Source organism: Pongo abelii, chromosome 21, assembly GCF_028885655.2.
Source record: "Pongo abelii isolate AG06213 chromosome 21, NHGRI_mPonAbe1-v2.0_pri, whole genome shotgun sequence".
Classification (NCBI taxonomy): Eukaryota; Metazoa; Chordata; class Mammalia; order Primates; family Hominidae; genus Pongo; species Pongo abelii.
This window is the reverse complement of record NC_072006.2, coordinates 20,826,604-20,852,261: the sequence shown is the minus strand read 5'-3', so window position 1 is coordinate 20,852,261 and position 25,658 is coordinate 20,826,604. Positions and strand designations below refer to the sequence as shown.

At 44.2% G+C, this 25,658-nt stretch overlaps 1 protein-coding gene and 1 long non-coding RNA gene across 7 annotated transcripts in view; one reads left to right on the top strand and one right to left on the bottom strand.

Annotated features, from left to right (window-relative positions):
• The window catches only part of GINS1 (GINS complex subunit 1), a 41,514-nt gene extending 29,306 nt beyond the window's left edge, over positions 1 to 12,208 (bottom strand). For 2 of the 6 annotated variants that reach the window (XM_063720695.1, XM_063720694.1), the window contains exons 1-4: positions 11,976 to 12,198; positions 6,000 to 6,064; positions 2,647 to 2,745; positions 1,661 to 1,751 (exon numbers count right to left, since the gene is read on the bottom strand). In XM_063720695.1, the coding sequence (XP_063576765.1) occupies positions 1,661 to 1,751; positions 2,647 to 2,745; positions 6,000 to 6,064; positions 11,976 to 12,050 (330 nt within the window). In that variant the 5' untranslated portion in view covers positions 12,051 to 12,198. Of the gene's footprint in view, positions 1 to 40; positions 163 to 1,660; positions 1,752 to 2,646; positions 2,746 to 5,999; positions 6,065 to 11,975 lie in introns of all 6 variants that reach the window. The other 4 variants (XR_010138780.1, XR_008516854.2, XM_002830044.5 and 1 more) reach the window with 4 other exon arrangements.
• Positions 12,188 to 25,299, top strand: LOC129052093 (uncharacterized). The gene is made up of 3 exons (XR_008516855.1): positions 12,188 to 12,366; positions 17,024 to 17,206; positions 22,479 to 25,299. It is a non-coding gene; the product is annotated as an uncharacterized LOC129052093 (long non-coding RNA).
• Positions 25,300 to 25,658: the final 359 nt, after the last annotated feature.

The following is a 25,658-nucleotide window of genomic DNA, read 5'->3' as shown; positions in this document are numbered from 1 at the left end:
TACTAAAATACAAAAATTAGCCAGGCATGGTGGCACATACCTGTAATCACAGCTACTTGGCAGGATGAGGCAGGAGAATTGCTTGAAGCCAGGAGGCGGAAGTTGCAGTGAGCAGAGAATGCACCACTGTACTCCAGCCTGGGCAACAGAGCGAGATTCCATCTCAAAAAAATACACAAAAAAATTAATCTAAAATATTGTATGAGAAAAATCATTAAAGCTACTGTCGTTAGAGAAACAACATAGTGTTCTGTTCATCTCACCATAATACACAGTAAGTACCCCAAAGTTTAATTAATATAAGTAGATTTGAACACAAACAGCATAAAGTGAGGTACTAATATGTTACCAATTTTGTAGTTACTGGTAAATCTGAGGTAGAGATTATTCATTTATTTATACAGAAAATGAACGGAATGAAAATGAAGCTATGACAACAAATAGATCACTTTCAAAAATGTGCAGAATCTAATGGCAAACACATTGAATATTTGTTTTTTTTTACTTTAAGTTCTGGGATACATGTGCTGAACGTGCAGGTTTGTTACATAGGTATACATGTGCCATGGTGGTTTGCTGCACTGAATATTTTCTTTCTTAAGCTCTGTGCTATGCAACTGTAATGTAGTAACTGTTAACATTTATTGAGTGCCATCTTATGCTGGGCTCCACATGGACCACCCGAAGTAACCCTGTGATAGGCCTTATAATAACACTGTTGTAGAATAAAGAATTCAGTGGGCCTCTCTCCCTCATTCCTGGGAGGTAGCTTCTAAATTCTTGTACTTTCTCAAGTAATAGGAGTGTCTTGTTATTTATGATGTGCCCTGAAAGTATGTGCTACTCAGGTGACTCGTGGTGAACCCCTAGATAGTCTGTGCTAACAAGATGACTCAGAGTTGGGACTGGCCACCCCAGAAAGACCAACCATGTGATTAAAGTATTGGGCCTTTGGCCCTCCTGATGTCAGTCTGACCTCCAAGGAGGGGAAGAGGGATGAAGATTGAGCTCAATCACAGGGCCAGTGATTTAATCAGTCATGTCTATGTAATGAAGCCCCAATAAACACTCTGGACATCAAAGCTTGTGTGAGCTTCCTTAGTTGACAATAACTGCAGGTAGTTAGTGTCAGAAGTCACTGCAACCTGTAATAGATAGGTAATATGATCTTCATCCTGTAACAAGGAAATTTAGGCACAGAAACAGGTCAAGTGACTTGCTCAATATTAGACAGCAGAGAGCCAGGATTTGAACCTAAGCCCACCTGACTCCAATCCTATCTCCTTAAATAATGGGCTAGTTCTTTACCTCAGTGACTAGGCAAATATGAATTTTGATTAGGAAAGTATATATACACATATAAACATTTTATGGAATATCCCCAAATAATAATGCCAGTTTTTTAATACCACTGATGGATCACTAATAAGTAACATCATGGGACTCTATTTTGTTAAGTAATAATAGAATTTTCCACATATCATTTAGAATTACTCCTCACCACACAGTTCCCCTCACATTATATACTAAATACCAGCCAAAAATTGGGGAAAAACAGACATTTAAACACAAAAAGAGGAATACCAATAAACACTATTATGGAACAATGCCAGAACTTTAGCATTTTCAAAATTTATAAACTTGAACAATGCGAACTCACTTCTTCTGCAGCCATGTGAAATCGTAATGCATTTGGCAAGACGCTACCATATTCCCATCTGAGTGCTCTGATCCGAAGCAAGCGGTCATACCTAGGACATCAAGAAGGTATTGGGTGGCATAAGAATAAACGGGGGATCACGTGTGGACTTCATTTGGCCCCTGATGCAAACACACCAGCTCTAAACAGACATCTTAGGGAAAACAAGAGGAACATGAACACAGTCTGAGAGTCGACCTGAAGGCACTGTCCACTCCTCCACGTGTGACAGCAGCACAGTAGTCCTGGGAAAAAGGTCCCTAAGGTCCTTATTTCTTTCTTTCCCCCCCTTTTTTTATTTTTTGAGACAGTTTTGCTCTTGTCACCCAGCCTGGAGTACAATGGCACGATCTCTGCTCACTACAACCTCTGGCTCCCAGATTCAAGCGATTCTCCTGCCTCAGCCTCCCAAGTAGCTGAGATTAGGCACCCGCTACCACTCCCAGCTAATTTGTGTATTTTTAGTAGAGACGGGGTTTCACCATGTTGGCCAGGCTGGTCTTGAACTCCTGATCCCAGGTGATCCACCTGCCTCGGCCTCCAAAATTGCTGGGATTATAGGTATGAGCCACTGTGCCTGGCCAAAGGTCCTTATTTCTAAGACAAAGAAGAAAAATAGTAAGAACACTACTGTATTCAGTAGTGAAAGACCATGATGCACTTAAATAGTGTGGCACCAACAAGCGAAACACGATGAAGAAAATATGGCAAAATAATAAAAATTGTTAAAACCATATGATAGCTCCACTGAGGTTCATTATAGTATTATTCTCCCTACTTTTAAAAGTGTTGTGATTTTTCATAATAAAAAATGAAAACACAGAGGAAAAATTTAGAATGCTTACAAAGAGAGAGAGATCTAAGATTTCATGTTACCCATTTGAGATGGTCAACTGGGAAGCCACAAAGAAAATCCTGCCCCCCCAAGCAAAAACTGAGAAGCTTACAGGTATGCTACAGTGCAGCGTCGATTTCTTAACAGAGAACAGTGTCGAAATTTGATAGTTGGTATCAAATAACTTCGTCCACCTGACTTTGCTTCATTCCTGATAGGAGCATTTAAAAAGAAAAAAAATATGTACTTTTCAGGCTAAGTAAAATTTTCAAAGCCAACTAACAACTGAGTTACATGCTTGTTTTTAATCCATTTGTGATTAGCAGTTAACCCAAGCAAATAATAACTATTTGTACATCAGAGCTTTTATTAATATGTTAAAAAGCCAAAACCTAAACAACTTGCCTAAGATCATGCTACCAGATACGTTTTGTTTAGGCGTTTGGTACTTTGCATTTTTGCACACTGATTAATCTCTATTCTTTCTAAAAGACACTGCGTTTATTCACTTTTCAGGATTCCATCATCACGCTGAGATAAGAGACAAAGCTAACATGATGGACATGAGGTTATGGTCTTACGTCATGTCGTTATTCTACATAGCACCTCCCTTCCAGTGGAGCTTCCAAATCCTCATTATAATAAAGTGAGGTAAAATGGACTCAAAATGGTCTTTCACTTATCTTACAAATATCTGTTGATCTCCAAATACGTGTATGTACTATATACTTCAGTATTTTTCACACTGAAAATTTTGGTTTTACCCTATAAAAAGTACATGTAACTTTTGAATGAATAAGAATCTACTTTGGAGTTTTTAAGCAACCATATGAATATAAAAATAATTCATTCATGTAGTGCCTGCCTCTATGCCAGGCACTGTGCTAGGCCCTGATAATACAGGCAAAATACATGTCCCATCCTGTCATGTCTTCTAGGGCTGTTCTATATACTTCTGCCACCCTATGAAAGTCTGATGAAACTAGAAAGGTGGAATAAAGAATTTTGGATCATGAATTTGCGAATGGCATAAACACAGAGAATACAAGAAAATCATTCCCTTACTGAACCAAGGCCTATAGGGTCTCCTCCAAAACATCTATAACCTTCTCACATTCTACCAAGTCTGGGTCACCTCTCTAGTAACCTGGTGACCAGCTTCCCCCACCTCTCAGCCCCTCCACACAGCAACCAGGATTATCTTTTAAGACACAAACACACCACCACCTGTCCACACTTACACCTCATCTGGTGTCACCCTTTGCCACTTGCCAAACTCCAGCCACATAGGTCTTCTTTAAGTGTCAGTTTCTTGAGTGCCCCATTCTCTTCCATGATTCAGGGGCTTTTGCATATGCTGTTCCCTCCACCTAGAATGTTCTATGCCCACAGTCACTGCCTCCCTAAGACTTGCCTCTCCCGCAGGCCTCAGCTGAAATGTCTCCTCCTTGGAGAGAAGTTCCCTGATTCCTCAATTTAAGCTAGACCTTCTATTCATTTTTCTTTCTCCTTGCACTCTTCTGATTTCCTTCATAGCATGAATCCCAATTTGGCATATCTATATTTCATATCTGTCTTCTGCACTAGACAGTGAGCACCAGGGACAGGCATCTTTTTTATTTTTTATTTTTTGAGATGGAGTTTCGCTATTGTTGCCCAAGCTGGAGTGCAATGACGTGATCTCGACTCACCACAACCTCCGCCTCCCAGGTTCAAGCGATTCTCCTGCCTCAGCCTCCCGAGTAGCTGGGATTACAGGCATGCGCCACCACGCACGGCTAATTTTGTATTTTTCGTAGAGACGGGGTTTCACTATTTTGGCCAGGCTGGTCTCGAGCTCCTGACCTCAGGTGATCCACCCGCCTCGGCCTCCCAAAGTGCTGGGACTACAGGCATGAGCCACACTGTGCCCAGCCCGGGACAGCCATCTTGACTGTTGTTTACCACTGAAATAGCACAGCCACTTATTGATACATATTTGTTTAGTACATATTTGTTGAGTAAATCAATGAATGGCTTAGGGACTTGAGTTCAGGACTTTAAATTTGCCTTATATTTACTGCAAATCTGTTGAGGTTCACTTCCTAAGTCCACCTGTAAAGATTTTTCTGTATCTCTCCTTATACACAGGAGTTGGAAATGCTCTTATCATTTTATGTGCCCCACAAATCTTACCAGCCATAACACTGATTTCTATATTCAAGTAACTGATAAAAACACTGCAGCGAACAAGCCCAAAGAGGAAACCTCATGTCACAGACAGACTTCTAAGTTGAGACCTTGAATACTTCAACTTTGATCCAGTACTTGACTCCCTTTGGTGTCACACAGGAACATATGAAGTTTGTCATACAGCCCAAATTCTCCACTGTGCCAGCTACCATGCTCAGTTCTAAAGAGTCAATAAATCTAGTCACCTCTCTGGACCTACTACGCTGAAGCCTTTTATAGCTAGTTCTCAGAGAACTCCACTCAAACTATCAGAAATCACTGCGGCTCCTATTTATATCCATTTATAAACCGCCTATTCTTCCTTTAACAAACTCACTAAGGCAACTGTTGATAAAAATATAAACAGTGGGAACCATGTATTTCACTTTGTTAGGTTTTTATTTTTATTTATTATTTTTAAAGATGGAGATCTCCTTCTGTCACCCAGGCTAGGGTGCAGTAACGTGATCATAGCTCACTGCAGCCTCAAACCCCTGCACTCAAGCAAGCCTCCTACCTTACCCTGCTGAGTAGCTAAGACTCCAGGTGTGTGCCACCACACCCAGCTAATTTTTATTTTTTTTAATAGAGACAGAGTCCTGCTATATGTCCAGGCTTCTGGCCTCAACTGATCCTTTTGCCTTAGCCTCCCAAAGCATGGGGATTTATAGCCATGAGCCACCGTGTCCACCCTATTTTTACTTTTTATTTTAGGGTATCTCAGTTATTTTAGGTCCACTCTAATTCCTTTCAACTCTTACTAGCCAAACAACAGATATTTATTAAGCAGTGATCAGCACAAATTCCTTCAGACTTTTGCTAATTTGTACAGCTAGAGCAGATAATTTTACAGATAATTTTTAAAAATCGCATCCCAAAACTAATGCAAGGTTATCTGATTTCAACAACTTTTTTTTTTGGAGACAGAGTCTTGCCCTATCGCCAGGCTGGAGTGAAGTGGTGCAGTCTCAGCTCACTGCAACCTCCACCTCCCGGGTTCAAACAGTTCTCCTGCCTCAGCCTCCTGAGTAACTGGGATTACAGGCGCCCACTACCACACCCGGTTAATATTTGTATTTTTAGTAAAGACAAGGTTTCACCATGTTAGCCAAGCTGATCTCAAACTCCTGACCTCGTAATCCGCCCGCCTCAGCCTCCCAAAGTGCTGGGATTACAGGCGTGAGCCACCGCACCCAGCCGATTTCAACATCTTAATTATTGAATTGTTTTAGAATATCATCTTATGAAACTTACACATCAGACTGGTTTTGTTCGTACAAAGCTTTCATCTCCTCCAGAACTTGTCTGAGTCCATCCTCCTAGAACATATAAACCAATATTGAAATCCACTGATTTCCCCACCAATTCTGTGGCAATATGCTATCAATACTGAACTGTATCTTTCATTTACATACTTTAGCAAAAAGCAATAGTCCTTTCACACCCCACTAGCATGGTTATAACAAGTGTTGGTGAGATGTGGAGAAACTGGAACCCTCGTACATTGCAGGTGGCCATGTAAAATGGTATAGCCCTGTGGGCAAAAACTTGACAGTTCCTCAAAAGCTACACACCGAATTACCATATGACTCAGCAATTTTACTCCTAGGTGTATATATATACTCAAGAAAACAGAAAACACATGTTTTTTGCAGCATTATTCATAAGAGTAAAAAGGTAGAAACAACCCAAATGTCCATCAAATGATAGATGGATAAAACTTCCACTTATCTGAAAAATCTAATATAATAAAAAGAATGGGCCAGGGGTGGTGGCTCATGCCTGTAATCCCAGCGCTTTGGGAGGCTGAGGCGGGTGGATCACCTGAGGTCAGAAGTTCAAAACCAGCCTGGTCAACATGGTGAAACCCCGTCTCTACTAAATATACAAAAAATAGCCAGGCATGGTGGCAGGCTGTAATCCCAGCTATTAGGGAGGCTGAGGCAGGAGAATCGCTTGAACCCGGGTTGCAATGAGCCAAGATCATGCCATCGCACTCCAGCCTGGGCAACAAGAGCGCAAGAGTGAAACTTCGTCTCAGGAAAAAAAAAAAAAAAAAAAAAATGAACTACTGACAACATACACAACAATGAGGACAATCTGAAATACGTTACACTGAGCAAGAGATGCCTGACACAAGAGTTTACATGAAATGATTCCCTCTGACCCTTCACAGGAAAAGTTTGCCAAAAAGAATAATATCATCTGTAGTCAGAGAAAGCAAATTCATGGTTGCCTAAGGCTATAGGTGGGAGGTAGCTACAAAAGGGGGGCAAAGTTACAGAAATTTTTTTAATGTTTTAATTTTTGTGGGTACACAGTAGATATATATATTTATGGGGTATATGAGATATTTTGATAATTACAGAAATCTTGATCAGGGTGCTGGTTATAAAGACGTACGCATTAGTCAAAATTCAAAAATCTATTAAAATACACATTTTGTTGTGTGTAAATTATACATCAATAAAATTGATGAACAAAGATATCAATCGTCCTACTGAAGCATGAGGTATAAAGAAAAATATGTAAATAATTCATAATTTACTAAAAAATGGTCTTTTAGATGGAGTCTTGCACTGTCGCCTGGGCTGGAGTGCAATGGTGCGATCTCGGCTCACTGCAACCTCTGCCTCCTGGGTTCAAGCGATTCTCCTGTCTCAGCCTCCTGAGTAGCTGGGATTACAGGCACCCACCACCACGCCTGGCTAATTTTTTGTATTTTTAGTAGAGATGGGGTTTCACTATATTGGCCAAGCTGGTCTTGAACTCCTGACCTCAGGTGATTCACCCGCCTCAGCCTCCCAAAGTGCTGGGATTACAGGGATGAGCCACCGGGCCCAGCTTAAAAGTGATCTTAAAAGGTTAATACCAAAAGAAAGAAAAAGGAATAGTGTTTTTGGTTTGTACTGCAAAAACCGGCCATAGGAGTTTTTCTAGTATCCAGTTTGGGGCAAATTTTCCCTTGGAAAAATAAAACATTAGAATTCTGATTTTTTTTGTTGTTGTTGTTGAGACGAAGTCTCACTCTGTGGCCCAGGCTGGAGTGCAGTAGTGCGATCTTAGCTCACTGCAACCTCTGCCTCCCAGGTTTAAGTGATTCTCCTGCCTCAGCCTCCCGAGTAGCTGGGACTACATACAGGTGTGCACCACCAATGCCTGGCTAATTTTTTTTTTTTGAGACGGAGTTTTGTTCTTGTCACCCAGGCTGGAGTACAATGGTGCAATCTTGGCTCACTGCAACCTCCGTCTCCTGGGTCCAAGCAATGATTCTCCTGCCTTAGCCTCTCAAGTAGCTGGGATTACAGGTGCCCACCACTACGTCCAGCTAATTTTTGTGTTTTTAGTAGAGACAGGGTTTCACCATGTTCACCAGGCTGGTCTCGAACTCCTGACCTCAGGCAATCCACCCACCTCAGCCTCCCAAAGTGCTGGGATTACAGGTGTAAGCCACCAAGCCTGGCTAATTTTTGTAATTTTTTTTTTTTGGTAGAGACAGGGTTTCACCATGTTGGCCACACTGCTCTCAAACTCCTGACCTCAAGTGATCCGCCTGCCATGGTCTCCCAAAGTGCTGGGAGTACAGGCAGGAGCCACCGTGTCCAGCCTGAAATGATTAAATGTTGCCCAATAGGTCTGCCAACAATCAAAAGAGAAGCAATCCCATCTCTTTTTCACAATCTATTTTTAGGGCCAAAATATATGTGCTGGCAAAAATGCTGTGGTATATACAAATGGCACAATTCCAAAATCAACTACTCAACTCTGCTCAAAAGATGTAATTCCTGATGAAAAATGCAAGCATGACTTCTACCTGAGCCCAAGGTAATTTTCTTACCTTTTCCTTTTTGAGACAGGGATTCAGTCTGTCACCCAGGCTGGAGTGTAATAGCGTGACCACAGTTCACTGCAGTTTCAACTTCCTGGAGCCATGCAATCCTCTCACCTCAGCCTCCTAAGTTGCTGGGACTACAGATGTGTGCCACCACACCTGGCTAATTCTATTTTTTGTAAAAATGGGGTCTCACTATGCTGCCCAGGCTAGTCTCGAACTCCTGGGCTCAAGCGTTCCTTCCACCTTGACCTCCCAAAGTGCTGGCTGGGATTACAGGCATGAGCCACCATGCTTGGCCTAATTTTCTTAGAAATGTACTTTTTAAAAAAAGTATCAATTCCGCATATAGAAAGAGTGTAATCATTTTTCTGTTTGCTGAACACAGCACTTAACCATGAGTGATTCCAGAAGAAAAGCCTGTGTGTTGAGCCGGGTACGGTGGCTCACGCCTATAATCCCAGCACTTTGGGAGGCTGAGGCAGGTGGATCGCCTGAGGTCAGGAGTTCGAGACCAGCCTGGCCAAAATAGTGAAACCCCGTCTCTACTAAAAATACATAAAATTATCTAGGCACGGTGGCGGGCGCCTGTAATTCCAGCTACTAGGGAAGCTGAGGCAGGAGAATTGCTTAACCCGGAAGGCGGAGGTTGCAGTGAGCCGAGATCGCACCATTGCACTCCAGCCTGGGACACAGGAGTGAAACTCCAACTCAAAACAATAAAAAAAAAGAAAAAAAAAAAAAGAAAAGCCCGTGTGGTCCTTGGGCCTCTCAGATCCAGTCAGACTTCCTCTGTGCCGCTGAGTCGGAGGCCAGCCTCCACAGGCTGACTGAGTGTTCCAGGCTGCTGGATCACCTTGAGTATCAGGTGGGTTTGTCAGTGGAAGGCACTAGTGAGACAAAAGGTGCTCCACCAAATTAAGACCTACAAGAGTGATTCTACAACTACTTTTTTTTTTTTGAGGCGGAGTCTCTCTGTTGCCCAGGCTGGAGTACAGTGACCCGATCTCGGCTCACTGCAACCTCCACCTCCCAGGTTCAAGTGATTCTCCTGCCTCAGCCTTCCGAGTAGCTGGGACTACAGGCACATCCCACCACGCCCAGCTAATTTTTTGTATTTTTAGTAGATATGGGGTTTCACCATGTTAGCCAGGATGGTCTCAATCTCAGGACCCTGTGATCCGCCCGCCTTGGCCTCCCAAAGTGGGGGGATTACAGGCGTGAGCCACCACGCCCGGCCTGATTCTACAACTTCTAAGACCAGCCCCTAGCCCCACAAAGTGATAACCCAACATTTACCTTAAAATTTGAGTAAAACAGAGAGCTAAACTAAGTGTCAGAGTCAGGTCCAAAATCCAGCTTGGCCACACCTATTTGCACAGTCTCTGTTCTCTAGGCCTGTGTCCTGATATGTACAATGACCTCTAAAGTTCCTAGTTCTCTGGCCACATTTTAGCACTTACACACTTCTGCATTCCAGCATCTCTACTGAGCTGCAGACTGCTGCCTAACTTTTTAAATGAGGTAACTGCTCTGAAGTTGAAAAAACAATTGACTGGAAACTGGAAAACCTGTGTTCAAGTTGAAGCTCTACCTCCAATATGCTGTAAATTCAGATGAGTTCCTTAACTTGACCCATAATTTGTGTCAGCTCAGTTTCTTCATTTGTAAGACAATCTAATTGTCTGGCTAGGTGCTCTTTAGTGTTCAAAACAAAGCTCATTACCTTTCCCAACACACTCTATCTCCTGAACTCTGATGTTGTTTACCCAGTTTCCTAAGGATCCTCCAAGATCCCGATTCCTCCCTCTCATTCATTATGGACCCCATCTCTGCCCCTGCTCTAATAGCTACAAGTCATGTTTGCTTCATGTCTCTAAAACCCAAACACTGATCTCAGTGCCACTGACCTGACACAGTTCAGACCACACACCTCTCACCTGCGCTATCAGCCACCCAGTAGCCATCTCCCTGTCCCATTCTTTCCTCTCTTCAATCCATTCCCCATATTGCTGCCGCAGTTATCTTCAAAACACAAAAATTACCCTATCACTTCCTTGTCTAAAATCCTCTACCAGCTCCCAGCATGCCTTATGAGTGAACAACAAACTCATGTAGGCTGTGAGCCACCTTCTTAGCCTCCCCACAGGCCCTATTGGTCACCCGCTCCAGTGTGACCACGTGACTTTGTGCTGCAGCATCCTTTGGCTGGGATACCTCACTTCCTTCTCAGATCAGTAACCTCATCCTTGAGGATGGAAAGGCTCATTATGTCACCTCCTCTACCCCAGCTCATACTGGTGTTTCTCCTTCGTGCTCCTTGCTATATACCTCCTTGGTATCACTTACCGTGGTGAATTCTATTATCTGTTTTTGTGCCCCTCTTCCAGCAGAATGTGTTCTGACATCCACATAATGCCTGCTCTATGACAGAAGTGAAATATACAATTTAGAGCGCAGGCTCTGGAGCCAGAGTTCCAGGGTTCAAATCCTAGCTTTCTTGCTGTGTCACCTTAGGCAATATACTTAAATCTCCCCAATCCTATGCATATATAGCTGAAAAAAGTAGAAAACAATAGTTTAAACATCAAAAAGTTATTTTTGTTTTGTTTGGGACAGGGTCTCCCTCTGTCACTTAGGCTGGAATGCAGTGGCACGATCAAGCGATCCTCCCGCCTCAGCCTCCCAAAGTGCTGGGATTACAGGCAGGAGCCATGGCACCGGGCCCTCAGAGGGTTATTAGAAAGACAAAAGATAATGTACATGAAGTGCTTAGCACTCTCCCTGGGGTAGCAGTGATAGAAAAATACAAATAATCATAATATTAATAGTAACAGTAGCAGCAGGAGAAAAGTAATATTAATAGCTAACACTGACTCAGCCCTTACTGTATGTGAGGCATATGCAGAGACCCTTACACGTGCCACTCATTTTGCGTCCACTACATCACGCGTTGGGTACTATTATTCTCACCATCCCCATTTTTGCGTATGAGAAAACAGAGCACAGAAAGCTTGAATAACTGCCCCAAAGTCACACTACAGAACCAGAATCTCAACCAGGTTCCAGAGGCCTAGCTTTTACTGACCACGATTAGACGCCTTAGAGTGCAAGAAATGCTAAATTATCAGGCAACCTGTAAATGTTTTAAGGGACCGGAACAAATCTGTCCAAGGAAAACTGCTAAAATGTGCTCAGATGAGGAAATTCACCAAATCGCTGGGTAGCGTAAGCATGAATGCTTTCTTTTTCCTTCTGAATTTTGTTTTGCTACTTCCCAAGTTTTCCGAAGCTCGGAGGGAACAAGGTGCGAAAGTAAACCCTCCCGGGGAGCCGCCCTGCCCCAGAGCCCAGGGCCCAACGCCGGCACGCCCCGTCCGAGTCTACCCGCCCCTCACGTTGAAGGCAGGCAGCTGCCCTTCGGGCGCGCGGTGCAGCTCGCGGATCAGTTCCATGGCTTTTTCGCAGAACATGGCGGACGCTTCCCACTCCCCTGGCCTCGCCAACCGCCAGCTCTCACGCCGAAATGGTATCTGCGCTCTCGGTGCCTCACTCCTTTCGTTCTAGTCCTACAGCGCCAGGCTCTCGCCTCGGCCTCCGCTCCGCGCTTTGGCGCCAAACAAAGCTAGCCAATAGGAACGCGCCTACGGCGCCCGAAAAGGGACATCAGCCGCTCAGCCGCATTCCAAGAGGGGCGGAGTGAGAAGGGTCCTTCCAAGGTGAGGTCCCTGCCCCGGAGATGGGAGAACCCCTCGGCTGAGCAGAGACGGCTTTTCGAGCTCTCAGGCGGTGAGCCGGGGGACTCTACGGGCAGCAGAGCTGGAAATAAATGCACGCCCCGCAGCTTCCTTCTCATTTTCCTTTTGATTCATTCATTCTCGTTTAGGTTCAAGAAAGGGGCACTTTGAGTTTAAGAGGAAAGGCCCAAAAACTTGGTGTGCATTGGTAGGACGCAAGCGTTTCAGTTTTGCAGTACGGGTTTTCTGTTTGATATTAAAATGAAGCTATCTTTTATTGGGTACCTAGTGCTGGTAGGGACTGCAGTGTGTATTTCATTCCCACAATTATCTCTGAAGTGTTTTAAGACCCGGGATTAATAAGGAAAGAGAAGTTAGGTAACTTGCTCAAGGTCACACAGCTCCAGAGTGATTAGACTGTTATTTAGGCTTCCATTTCCAACACCACAGTACCACCCTTTGATTTTAAAATAGTCGTTTAAAAATATTTGTAATATCTGCCCTAGATTAATACGAATTCACTAGGAATTTTCTTGGCTAGATGGTTATGGAATATTTCTTAACCATATAGAAGATGGGAATCTGCTAAAGAATTGTTTTATTAGGCAATTTTTCAAAAAGCAATGTTAATTTCTAACAAGCACTCTTGGATTTTTTTTTTTGAGACGGAGTCTCGCTCTGTCGCCCAGGCTGGAGTGCAGTGGCGCGAACTCGGCTCACTGCAAGCTCCGCCTCCCGGGTTCACGCCATTCTCCTGCCTCAGCCTCCCCAGTAGCTGGGACTACAAGGCGCCCTCCACTACGCCCGGCTAATTTTTTGTATTTTTTAAGTAGAGATGGGGTTTCACCCTGTTAGCCAGGATGGTCTCGATCTCCCGATCTCGTGATCCACCCGCCTCGGCCTCCCAAAGTGCTGGGATTACAGGCATGAGCCACCGCAACCGGCGCAATCTTGGATTAATTCTAGCTAACCCTAGAAACTATGTTGATCTTTTGCAAATATACAGTAGATATGTCATCTGAGGACTGGGCATGGGAATGGCCTACTCAGGCTTATGTTGAATAATGACATTGCCTTTTTTTTTTTTGGAGACAGGGTCTTAACTCCTGTTACCCAGGTGGAATGCAGTAGCGCCATCTCAGCTCACTGCAGCCTCCACTTCCCAGGCTGAGGTGATTTTCCCCCCTCAGCCCTCTGAGTAGCTGGGACTACAGGCTGAGGCCACCACACCTGGCTATTTTGTATTTTAAGTAGAGACAGGGTTTCACCATGTTGGCCAGTTTGGCCTACAACTCTTGAGCTCAAGGGATCCATCCGCCTGGGCCTCCCAAACTGCTGGAATTACAGCGTGAGCCACCGCGCCCAGCAAACATTACCTTTTTGAAACCGCCTTTGAAAAAATTATAATAGAGAAAATTATTACAGTGAAAGAGATCTGACCCAACTGGCTCCATCTTGCTTCTAACCGCCAAGCCATCCTTGTTCATTCCTGGGCTTAGGGCGAATTAACTTGGGGAGAAACTTAGTTTATAGTTTAATTTTGAAACAAATAATTAGCCCTTTACCAAAGCAAAACCCCTTCTTGTCTGGGGACTAGATTGCCTTTGCAGGAATAACAGAGTAGCCACAAGACTAGAAATTTACGAGTCTCGCAGCGGGAGGCTACAAGATTCTAAAACCTCCCCAAGTGCTCCTAGGGATAGCAGCACTATTATAAAACCTAAGACCAGTGCTTGAGATATTTTGTAGACCCTGCACTTGATGGGATCAGCTGGCACCACCCAGATCGATAAACTGGTTCATCTGGTCTTGTGGTCCCCACCCAAGAACTGACTCAGCCCAAGAGGACAGCTTTGACTCTCTATGATTTTACCTCTCATCCAACCAATCAGCACCCCTCACTTTGTGGCCCCGCTACCCACTAAATTATCCTTTAAAATCCCTGTCTTCGAGTTTTCTAGGAGACTGATTTGAGCGATAATAAAACTCCAGTCTCCTGTACAGCTGGGTCTGCATGAATTAAACTCTTTCTCAGCCAGGCCCAGTGGCTCACGCCTGTAATCCCAGCACGTTGGGAGACTGAGGCGGAAGGATCACCTGAGGTCAGGAGTTCAAGAACAGTCTGTCCAACATGGTGAAACCCCATCTCTACTAAAAATACAAAAATTAGCCTGTCCGGGCATGGTGGCTCATGCCTGTAATCCCAACACTTTGGGAGGCCAAGGTGGATGGATCACCTGAGGTCAGAAGTTCAAAACCAGCCTGGCCAACACTCCAAACCCCATCTCTACTAAAAATACAAAAAAATTAGCCGAGCATGGTGGCACATGCCTGTAATCCCAGCTACTCAGGAGGCTGAGGAAGGAGAATTGCTTGAACCTGGGAGGTGGAGGTTGCACTGGGCCGAGATCTCACCACTGCACTCCAGCCTGGGTGACAGAGTGAGACTCCGTCTCAAAAAAAAAGAAAAATTAGCTGGGCATGGTGGCACATGCCTGTAATCCCAGCTACTTGAGAGGCTGAGGCAGGAGAATCACTTGAACGCTGGAGGTGGAGGGTGCAATGAGCTAAGACTGTGCCATTGAGCTCCAGCCTGGGCGACAGAGCAAGACTCTGTCTCAAAAAAAAAAAAAAAACTCTTTCTCTATTGCAACTCCCTTGTCTTGATGTCTTGATAAGTCAGCTCTGTCTGGGCAGCGGACAAGGAGAACCCGCAATTACATTTTCATCTCTACAGTAAGGAATAGTTTATCTAGGTGTTTTTCTCAAATACACAACTCTAGATTGGACTATGCTGCAGGACTGAATCAAAGACCAGCATGCACTACCCTCCTCAGCCATAGGCCTTTTTAATTTCAGCCCAGAGGCAAAGTTCATTAATGACCCCAAGACTCACTTCCTTACCAGCAGAATGAGAACAGTGGAACCACCTCTAAGGAGTTAAGATGATTCAGTCATACCTTCTGCAAATATTTATGAAATGCCTAGTGTTGAAGTTAAAACCAAACTCTAAAATATTTAAAGAGATTTATTCTGAGCCAATGAGTGACCATGGCCCAGGAACAGCCTCAAGAGGTCCTGAGAAAGCGTGCCTGAGGCAGTGCAGTTACAGGTTACGGGTTAGTTTTATGTATTTTAGGGAGACAGGAATTATAGGTAAAATCATAAATCAACACGTGGAAGGTGTACTTTTGTTCAGCCTAAAGAGGTGGGATATCTTGAAGCAGGGAGCTTACAGATTTTCTGATTAGCAGTTGGTTGAAAGAGTCAAGTTTTGTCTAAAGACTGTCAATAGAAGGAAATTATTGAATTAAGGGAGAGGTTGTGGAGACCAAGGTTCTTGTTATGTGGAGGAAGCCTCATAGGCAGCAGCCTTCTGAAAGAATTGATGGTAAATATCTCTTTTCGGATCTTAAAAGGTGTGTTAAACTCTTGTTTAACCTCTCCTAGATTCAGGAAAGACCTGGCTGCATTAACGGAGATTCTTTACAGATGCAAATTCCCCACACAAAAGATGGCTTTCCAGGGCCATTTCAAAATATTTCAAAGAAATATATTTTGGGGTAAAACATCTTGATTTCCTTCAGAGTCTGCTATCTATCATGTGATGCTATATCAGTCAGGTTGGAGTTTGGACCTTATTGCCACAAAGTGTGTTTCTAAGTCTTAGGATCTTTATTTTAATGTTAATGCTGGCCAGTTGCGCCTATACTCCAAAAGGGAGGGGGTACAACAAGGTGTGTCCCATCTTGCTTCTTGTCATAGATGATGCCATTTTTGTTTTTGTTTTTGTTTTTTTTCAGGTTTCCCTGGGGTCCCCTTGGCCCAGAAGGGGTCCATCCAGTCAGCAGGGGATGGAGGGTTTGGGATTTTATTTTTGGTTTACACTAGTATTAGCCTGGCATTGACCTAGATAGTGAAAATAAAGCAGTAAACAAAGTCCTTTCTACAGAGTCTACATTACAGTGTGGGAAAACGGCAATACACAGATACACTGATAAGAAATATATTGGTGATAAAGCATTAAGAATAACCCAAAGAAGGTGAACAGAGTGAAGGTGAAAGAGTCAGGGTTTTGAGTTCAAGTGTTCAGAGAAGGCACAGACCTGAACGGGGAGAAAATAACCCAAGTGGTTATGGGCATTAGGGAAGGCAGGGAATTCCAGGCAGAGGAATCAAGCTGCAAAGGCCCCAGGAAGGTTGGGTGAGGACGAGCAAAGAGGCAGTGATGCTGGAGCAGGGTGATGATAGGAGAGGCCAGCGGTCAAGTCAGATGTTGGGAGCTGAAAAGGCCAAAGGGACTGTGACCAACTCAGCATTTCACTGGAGGCTATATGATCAAACAGCAAACTGTTTATCACGAATGCAGGATGTGAGCAAACTCACACTGCGCCTGCCACCAAAAGGTTTGCTGAGGGCCGCACTCCCTGGTGCCCGGCTCCTTGAAGTTATCTACGGAGAAATCTAGTGCCTATTGTTCAAAGGATGCAGTCTCGCAAGCCTGCTGTGAACCGAACGGCCGACTGACAATTACCTGACAATCACCACCCCCCCATTTATCACTATCTGTTTTGCCTAATAAATATGGAGGGCTGTGTAAAGCTCAGGGCCCTTGTCCACTAGAGGCAAGGTGCCCCTTGACCCCTTCTTTCAAATATACTGTTTTGTCTCTTGTCTTTTATTCTCGCGTTCACCCGCCCTTTGTTCAGTCCCCCAGGTTCATGCAGGTTACAGGTGGCACCCCCGATCAGCGACAGAATCAGGTACTCTACAAAGTGGCGCCCAAACAAGGACTTCAAGGACATGAAGAAGAAGGTCTGCTGGAGCAGAGGAACTGAAATTGACAAGGTGAACGGGGATCCCAGGATGAGTCTGCCAGCAGCGGATATAAGGTCAGTGCCCTAAAGAGGTACTGGAAGCAGTGCTTTAAAGAAGTACTGGGAATGGGAAGTTTTCTGAATTCAGGGTAACAAGGGGCAGAATTTGTCTATTAAACAAAAACATTATGTGCAGTTGCTTAAAGTTCTGTTGAGACAGTCTGGAGCTCAGGTTAATTTGCAGGCACTAACTAACCTCCTGCAGAAGCCACAAAAGGTATTACACATAACCCATAGTTTCTACAGGCAGGCACTCTTTTTTTTTTTTTTTTTGAGACAGAATCTTGCTTTGTTGCCAGGCTGGAGTGCAGTGGTGTGATCTCGGCTCACTGCAATCTCAGCTGCCTGGGTTCAAGTGATTCCACTGCTTCGGCCTCCCAGTAGCTGGGACTACAGGCGTGTACCACCATGCCCGGCTAATTTTTTGTATTTTAGTAGAGATGGGGTTTCACCGTGTTGGCCAGGATGGTCTCGATCTCCTGACCTCATGATCCACCCGCCTCAGCCTCCCAAAGTGCTGGGATTACAGGCGTGAGCCACCGTGCCCGGCCACCAGGCAGGCACTCTTGATGTGGAAAATTGGGCTAAGGCAGGAGAAGAATTAAAACAGACTCATCAAAAAGGTCCTAAAGTTGATTCTTCTGTTTTTTCCACTTGGAGTTTAATTCGTACTGTACTTCTGCCATTATCTCCTTATTATTCTGTGGGGCAGCAGGCTGAATCTAAAAATCTGAAAGAATCTGTTGTCCCACCCACAGCTCCAATTGAAAATAAAAAACAGGAGAAGGAGGATAAAAATTGGCCTATTCCTCCAGTTGCAGAAACATCTGTACCGCCTCCTTCAGTAGCAGAAATAGAGACCCCAATACAAAGAATTTTACACTCTGCTGCCATAGCTAGAGAGCCCTTAGAACCCTGCGCTTTTCCTATTTTTGTAAGGTCTGATCCAAATAATCCACAGCAGGTTATTCATGAACACACTCCACTAGAGTTTAAGTTGTTAAAGGAATTAAAAGCAAGTGTGGTAAATAATGGCATACAGAGCCCATTTACTTTAGGATTGCTAGAATCCGTGTTTGGTGCTATGAGTCTTTTACCCTTTGATGTAAAACACTTGGCGTGAGCTTGCTTGTCCGCTAGCACATATCTGACATGGAATTTAAATTAGCAAGAAATGTGTGCAGACCAGGCTAGACAGAATCATGTTGCTGGACATGGAGACATTACAGAGGACATTAAGTAATGGCCCTTATTCAGACCTGGAACATCAAATGGTACTCCCAGATGCTGCTTATTAGCAGTGCGCACAGGCCGCTAAAGGCGCCTGGGCCACAATTCCTGAAGATGGAGTCCCAGTACAATCCTTTTTACATATCATGCAAGGGTTGCAAGAGCCCTATGCACATTTTCTTTTTTCTTTTTTTGGAGACAGAGTCTTGCTCTGTTGCCCAGGCTGGAGTGCAGTGGCGCAATCTCGGCTCACTGCAAGCTCCGCCTCCCGGGTTCATGCCATTCTCCTGCCTCAGCCTCCAGAGTAGCTGGGACTACAGGCACCCGCCACCATGCTCAGCTAATTTTTTGTATTTTTAGTAGAGATGGGGTTTCACCGTGTTAGCCAGGATGGTCTCGATCTCCTGACCTCATGATCTGACCGTCTCGGCCTCCCAAAGTGCTGGGATTATAGGCGTGAGCCACTGCACCTGGCCACCCTATGCACATTTTCTTCCAAGACTGCAAGAAGCAGTGAAGCATCAAATTCCTCATACCGCAGCTGCAGAAATGCTAATCCTAACTCTAGCTTTTGAGAATGCAAACACGGATTATAAACATGCACTGGCACCGGCGAGGTGTACAAAAAACTTGGGAAATTTTCTCAGAGCTTGTCAGGATATGGGAACGAACTTCATCACTCTGCAATGTTAGTGCAAGCAATGGCTAATTTAGCAGTTGACAAATCTAAAAGGAGCCAAGGGTCAAACCCTAAAATGGGAAAATGTTATGATTGTGGAAAAACTGGACATTTTAAAAAGGAATGCCACCAGATCTCAGGACATAAAGGACCTTACAATACAGTGCCCCACCCAGCAGAAAAAACGCCAGGACTTTGTCCTTGCTGTAACAAAGGAAATCACTGGGCTAATCAGTGTCGCTCAAAATTTCATCAGAATGGGAACCCCATGCCAGGAAACGAGACGGGGCCTGGACCCGGGCCCCATAAACAATGAGGGCATTCCCAGCCCAGACCTCAACCCCGTTTCAGGGATGAGTTCCCAGAGGCACATTGATTCCCTCACCCCAGGGACACCACAAAGTGCAGGATTAGATCTACCCGCAAGAGAAAGAATCACGTTAGTAGGGGAGACAAACCTATCAAAGTTCCCACTGGTATTTGGGGACCTTTACCAACAGGATACATGGGACTAATTTCAGGCAAAAGCCATCTTAACTTGCAAGGCATCATTGTAGTCCCAGGAGTGATTGACTCCGATTATGAAGGAGAAATTCAAGTAGTTTTAATGTCACAAGATCTTTGGATTTTTGAACTGGGAGAATATATTGCTAATTATTGCTTATTCTCTGCAAATTACACCCTTCTCCATGAAAGGAGAAACAAGGAAATAAAGGGTTTGGGAGCACAACTACATGGGAAATCTATGTATCCTAACCCATGGCCTCTAATAGACCTACCTGTGTAGTACAAATTAAAGGAAAGAAATTTTATGGGCTTATGGATACAGGAGCTGATGTATCAATAACATCTAAAGACAACTGGCCCCCATCCTGGCCCTTGCAATTAACTTCTATGTCCCTAGTGGGAGTAGGCACAGCTCAAAGTGTTCAACAGAGCCCTGAGATTTTATCTTGTCTTGGTCCGGACGGACAGTCATGTACTTTTCAGCCTTATGTTGCAAATATGGCTATCAATTTATGGGGTCCAGACTTACTTACAGCGTGGGATATGAGACTTACAAATGAAAACTTCGATAACCCAGGATTTAAAATGTTGAAGAACACGGGATATCAGAGGGGAAAAGGTTTAGGAAAATTTCAAGGAAATCCTAACCCGATATCAGTAACTGGAAAAACAGAAAAGGGCTAGGACATCAGGATTTCTGATGGGGGTCATTGATATTTCTCCTCCACCCACTGCCTTACCATTAGAATGGCTCAGTGACAAACCCATATGGGTGGATCAATGGCCCCTATCAGGAGAAGCTGACACAACTTCAGCAGCTAGTAAAAGAACAATGGGATGCTGGACACAGAGAGCAGTCAGCCCCTGGAATTCTCCAGTGTTTGTTATTACAAAAAAGTCCGGAAGATGGCGACTGCTACATGATTTAAGAGCCATTAATGCACATATAAAACTGATGGGTGCCTTACAAAAAGGTTTACCATCTCCAGTGGCTATTCTAAGAAACTGGCCTCTTGTAGCAACAGATCTTAAGGATTGTTTCTTTACTATACCCTTACACGACAAGGATGAGCCTCGATTCACCTTCTCTGTGCCTTCTATTAATCAAAGAGAACCTGTTTCTTGTTATCAATGGAGAGTTTTACCCCAAGGCATGCGTAACAGTCCTACGCTATGTCAGCCTTTTGTAGGGCAGACATTAGAGCCTCGGAATACGTTTCCTACTGCTTACATCATTCATTTTATAGATGATATTCTTTTGGCTGCTCCTACAGATCAAATCCTACATCAGTTATTCAGAGAAACAAAGCAGGCTTTGACTAAATGGAATCTCCAAATAGCTCCAGAAACGGTACAAACAACTTCCCCATTCCAATACTTAGGAACTATTGTTAGAGAGAAGTGTACGGCCTTAGAAAGTAGTTCTCCGTAAAGACAGGTTACAAACTTTAAAGGATGTTCAGCAATTATTAGGAGATGTTAATTGGCTATGGCCGATGTTAGGTATTGCTACCTAGCAACTTACACATCTTTACCAAACCCTGCAAGGAGATTCTTCTTTAAATTCCCTGCAGCAATTAACTAAAGAGGCAGAAGCTGAATTATGGCTTGTAGAGCAAAGGTTAGAGCAGAGACATGCCTCAAGGCTACAACTGCAAAAACCCTTGCTTTTGTTTATTCTTCCTACCCCCCACTCTCCAAGAGGACTTTTGGGCCAGTTCATAGACAAATCTGTAACAATAATAGAATGGCTCTTTTTACCTAATCAAACAGTCAAAACCTTGCAAGTTTATTTTTCTTTAATTACACAAATTGTGACTATGGGCAGGCATAGGTCAAAAATGCTTATGGGCTATGACCCTGACAAAATTATTGTTCCTTTAGACTCCCAGCAACAAGCCGCAGCTTGGGAAATGTCAACTGACTGGCAAACTGCTTTCCCAGACTTCATGGGTGCTATAGATAACCACTACCCCTCAGACAAAATTTTACAGTTTTATAAAATCCATTCTTTCATTCTTCCTGGGATTACTCATCACAAGCCTATTCCAGGTGGACAGACTTATTTTACTGATGGCTCTTCCAAAGGTTGTGCTGCTATCTATGGACCAAAACATACTCAAACAATAATGACCTCTGGGGTTTCAGCTCAACACTCAGAGCTAATTGCAGTCATTCAGGTTTTACAGCTCACAGCTCAGATCCCATCAACATTGTCTGTGATTCAGCTTATGTTGTAAATGTAGCCAGTTGCATAGGAACTGCTACAATTAAAAGTACACTAGACCCAGAACTGCTTCCCTTCCCTTCCCCTCCCCTCCCCTCCCCCTTTCCCTCTCCCTTCCCCCTTCTCCTTTCCCTTCCCTTTTCTCTTTTCTTTTCTTTCATTTTTGAGACAGAGTCTCACTCTGTTGCCCAGGTTGGAGTGCAGGGGCATGATCTTGGCTCACTGCAACCTCTGCCTCCCGGGTTCAAGCAATTCTCCTGCCTCAGCCTCCACCACCACGCCTGGCTAATTTTTTTGTATTTTTAGTAGAGACGGGTTTCACCATATTGGCCAGGCTGGTCTCCAACTCCTGACCTTGTGATCCTCCCACCTCGGCCTCCCAAAATGCTGGGATTAGAGGCATGAGCCACTGCGCCCGGCCGGCTTAACTTATTTGTAAGACTTCAACAAGTTATTCGCTCTCCTGCAGCCCCTTTTCATATTTCTCACATTCGCTCTCACACATAACTTCCTGGGCCACTAGCTCTAGGTAATGAGAAAGCAGACAAGCTGATTGGTTCTGTGTTTCAGCAAGCTCAAGTGTCTCATGCGCTTCTGCACCAAAATACTGCCGCCCTTATTCACATGTTACATTTATCTCGCAGCCAAACCAGGGCTATAATACAAGCCTGTCCTACCTGCCAGCATGTCCCTAGAGCCACACCTGTAGAAGGCTGTAACCCATGAGGTTTGGCTCCAAATGATATTTACAGGAGATGGACAAACCGTGTGGGTGCCCTCAAGGTGCACGCAACCATGGAACAGGAGACTGGAAGAACCCAGGGTGGCCAACCATGGGCCCGGTCCCTCCGATATGAGCCATGAGCCAGCTGAGCCTGAGTCCAAAGATGGAGAGAAGGCCGAGCAGAGTGATGATGACATCAACCCCCACAACCTGAGGAGAACTCAAGAAAACCACGCGGGAAGCTGAGAAACTACTGGAGCATCAGTGACAGGCAAAAACCCCTGATTCCATGTTCTTGGCCATGTTAGCCAGTGTCCTGTGCGGTATGTTTTTGCTGTGCAGAGGCAAAAACATTGTGCATATGTTCTCAATCTCCCAGCAGTACGACCTGTACTTTGGAGCGACACTCCTCCTGAGATTTATCATGATCAGGGAGAGTGGGCTCCAGGACCCCTAACTCCCCCTGACATAGAACAGTTAGACTCTCAGAATAATGCCATTAATTATACCACTCCACTGGAAGGACTTCCTTTGTGAATCAACACAAAGACGTCGCTCAGCCATAGCTGTCTTACAATTCAAGCTCAAACATGGTTGAAACACTATGGAAAAATTATGTACTTAATAAGTCTTGGTTCTATTAATGTAACTGGTGTGCTAACCAACCTTTCCCGGCCCAATCGCCCTGATTGTGCTGATTATATGGAATAGATTCCATTCAGTAGTTCCTACCCCCCTCCGTGGACCCACTGTCTTGGTCCACTGGCTAGAAAACAATCTATGTTAACTGGAGACATTGTGGATTGGGGACCTAAAGGTCAACTAGATCGAAAAGATGAAAATCAGAAATCATGGCACAAACTTCACTGGCATTGGTGGCAAATTTTTAATGCTTCTTCTTTATACAGTACTGGGATCCAATCCCAGTCTACTGCCCAGATTGCTTGGCATGGAGCAGGCTTTAGCCCACCTCTTCCTCAGTGGCATTATCTAGGGAGGAAAGGACCAATTCAAGAGACGATATGGAAGGCAGCACTCCCATTTATGAATGGCAACATCTGGATTGGAATACGATCCAATAATAGCAATAGTAAGCAACACAATCTTAATGTTGCATTTGTAAAGAATATCACCACTTGATTTACAGTTTTTGTTTTTAATTCTTATGTCTTTTTGGCAGCTAAGAAGAACCAGCTCCAGGTAAACAATACCCAATTGACCTGTAAATCTTGCCAGTTTTATCACTGCATTAATCACAGCACATTGCAAACACATAGTATTTCTACCTTGATGATTTTGGGTCACATCCCTGGGCTATGGATTCCTGTTAATCTGTCCAAACCTTGGGCTGCCACACCTGCTTTGCATTTTGTGAAATTTCTTGTAACTCAGCTTATGCATCGTGTCTGTAGAGCCTTAGGCATAATTTTTGCTATCGTTTCCTTAGTCACACTAATAACTTCTGTTGTGATGTCCTCTGTAGCTTTGCATAATTCTATTCAAACCGCTCAGTACCTGAAGAACTGCATGCGCACAGCTGACCAAGCGTGGCTACTTCAGAATAAAATTAACACTGAGTTACAAACTAAAGTGGCAATGTTAAAATCCATGGTCCTTTGGTTAGGAGAAAAAGTACAGAGCTTGCAGTTGCAGCATCAATTGCGTTGTCATTTTAACCACACTCATATTTGTGTAAACAACTTAGAATATAACCAAAGTGACTATCCATGGGACCTTGTGAAAGCCCATTTACAGGGAGTGTTCACATCCAACATCACCTTTGATATTGGTGAATTACAACACAAAATTCTTGATTTAAATAAGCAAACTCAAAAATTTCAGCCTGCTTTAGAAGACTGGACCAAATTCCAGCAAGGCCTGGCAAGCCTCAACCCTTGGACCTATCTAAAGCACCACATTAACAATTTATATGTAGTTCTTGGAATAATGCTGTTTTGTTTCTATCTTCTGCTCATAGTCTGCAAAATCGGACAGACTGCCAATCAGAGAATGAGAGATGCCCAGCCTGGCCTTTTCTTTCAATTAATACATAAACACAAAGGGAGAGATGTTGGGAGCCAAAAAGGCCAATGGGATCATGATCAACTCAGTATTCCACTGGAGGCTATATGATCAAATAGCAAACTATCACTATCACAAATGCAGGATGTGAGCAAACTCACACTGCGCCTGCCACCAAAAGGTTTGCTGAGGGCCTCACTCCCTGGCGCAGGGCTCCTTGAAGTTATCTACTGAGAAATCTAGCATCTATTGTTCAAAGGATGCAGTCTGGCAAGCCTGCTGTGAACCAAACAGCCGACTGACAATTACCCCACAATCACCCCCCATTTATCCCTATCTGTTTTGCCTAATAAATATGGAGGGCTGTGTAAAGCTCAGGGCCCTTGTCCACTAGAGGCAAGGTGCCCCCTGACCCCTTCTTCCAAATATACTCTTGTCTCTTGTCTTTTATTCTCACGTTCACCCCCCTCTGTTCAGTTACCCTAGGTCCATGCAGGTTACAAGTGGCACCCCCAATCAGCGACAGAATCGGGTGCTCTACTGTCAGGGAGGGCCATGTTAAACCCTTTTGTAAGCCTTGGGTTTTGAGTGAGATGGGGAGCCACTTAAGTGTTGTGAGCAAATAAATGACAGAATTAGACCTTGTAACAAGAAGAAAACCCTATGTGGCAGCTGAATTAAGTGGACAGAAGTGAGGCAAAGTGGAGGCAGGAGACCAGTTAGGCTATTCAAATAATGGAGGTGAGAGATGACAGCAGTTTGGCCCAGGGTGGGGACCATGGAGGTGGTAAAATTTAATGGTTAAATTCTCATAGATTTTGAAAGCACAGCTGACAAGGCTTGGTGATAGACATGCTATAGCACAAGAAAGGAGAAGTCAAGGATGACCCCAGAATTGTGGCCCCAGGAACTGCAATAGAATTGCCAGGGAAGGTCATGGATGGAGGTGGGGGTGGGAGAAGAGTTGGGAGCTCAGCGTTGAAGTGGGCTTGTCAGAAATCAGAGCAGAAATGATGAGGAGCCTAAGGGTCAAGGAGAGGTGTGGACCAATGATAAAAATGTGGGCATCACTAGCATG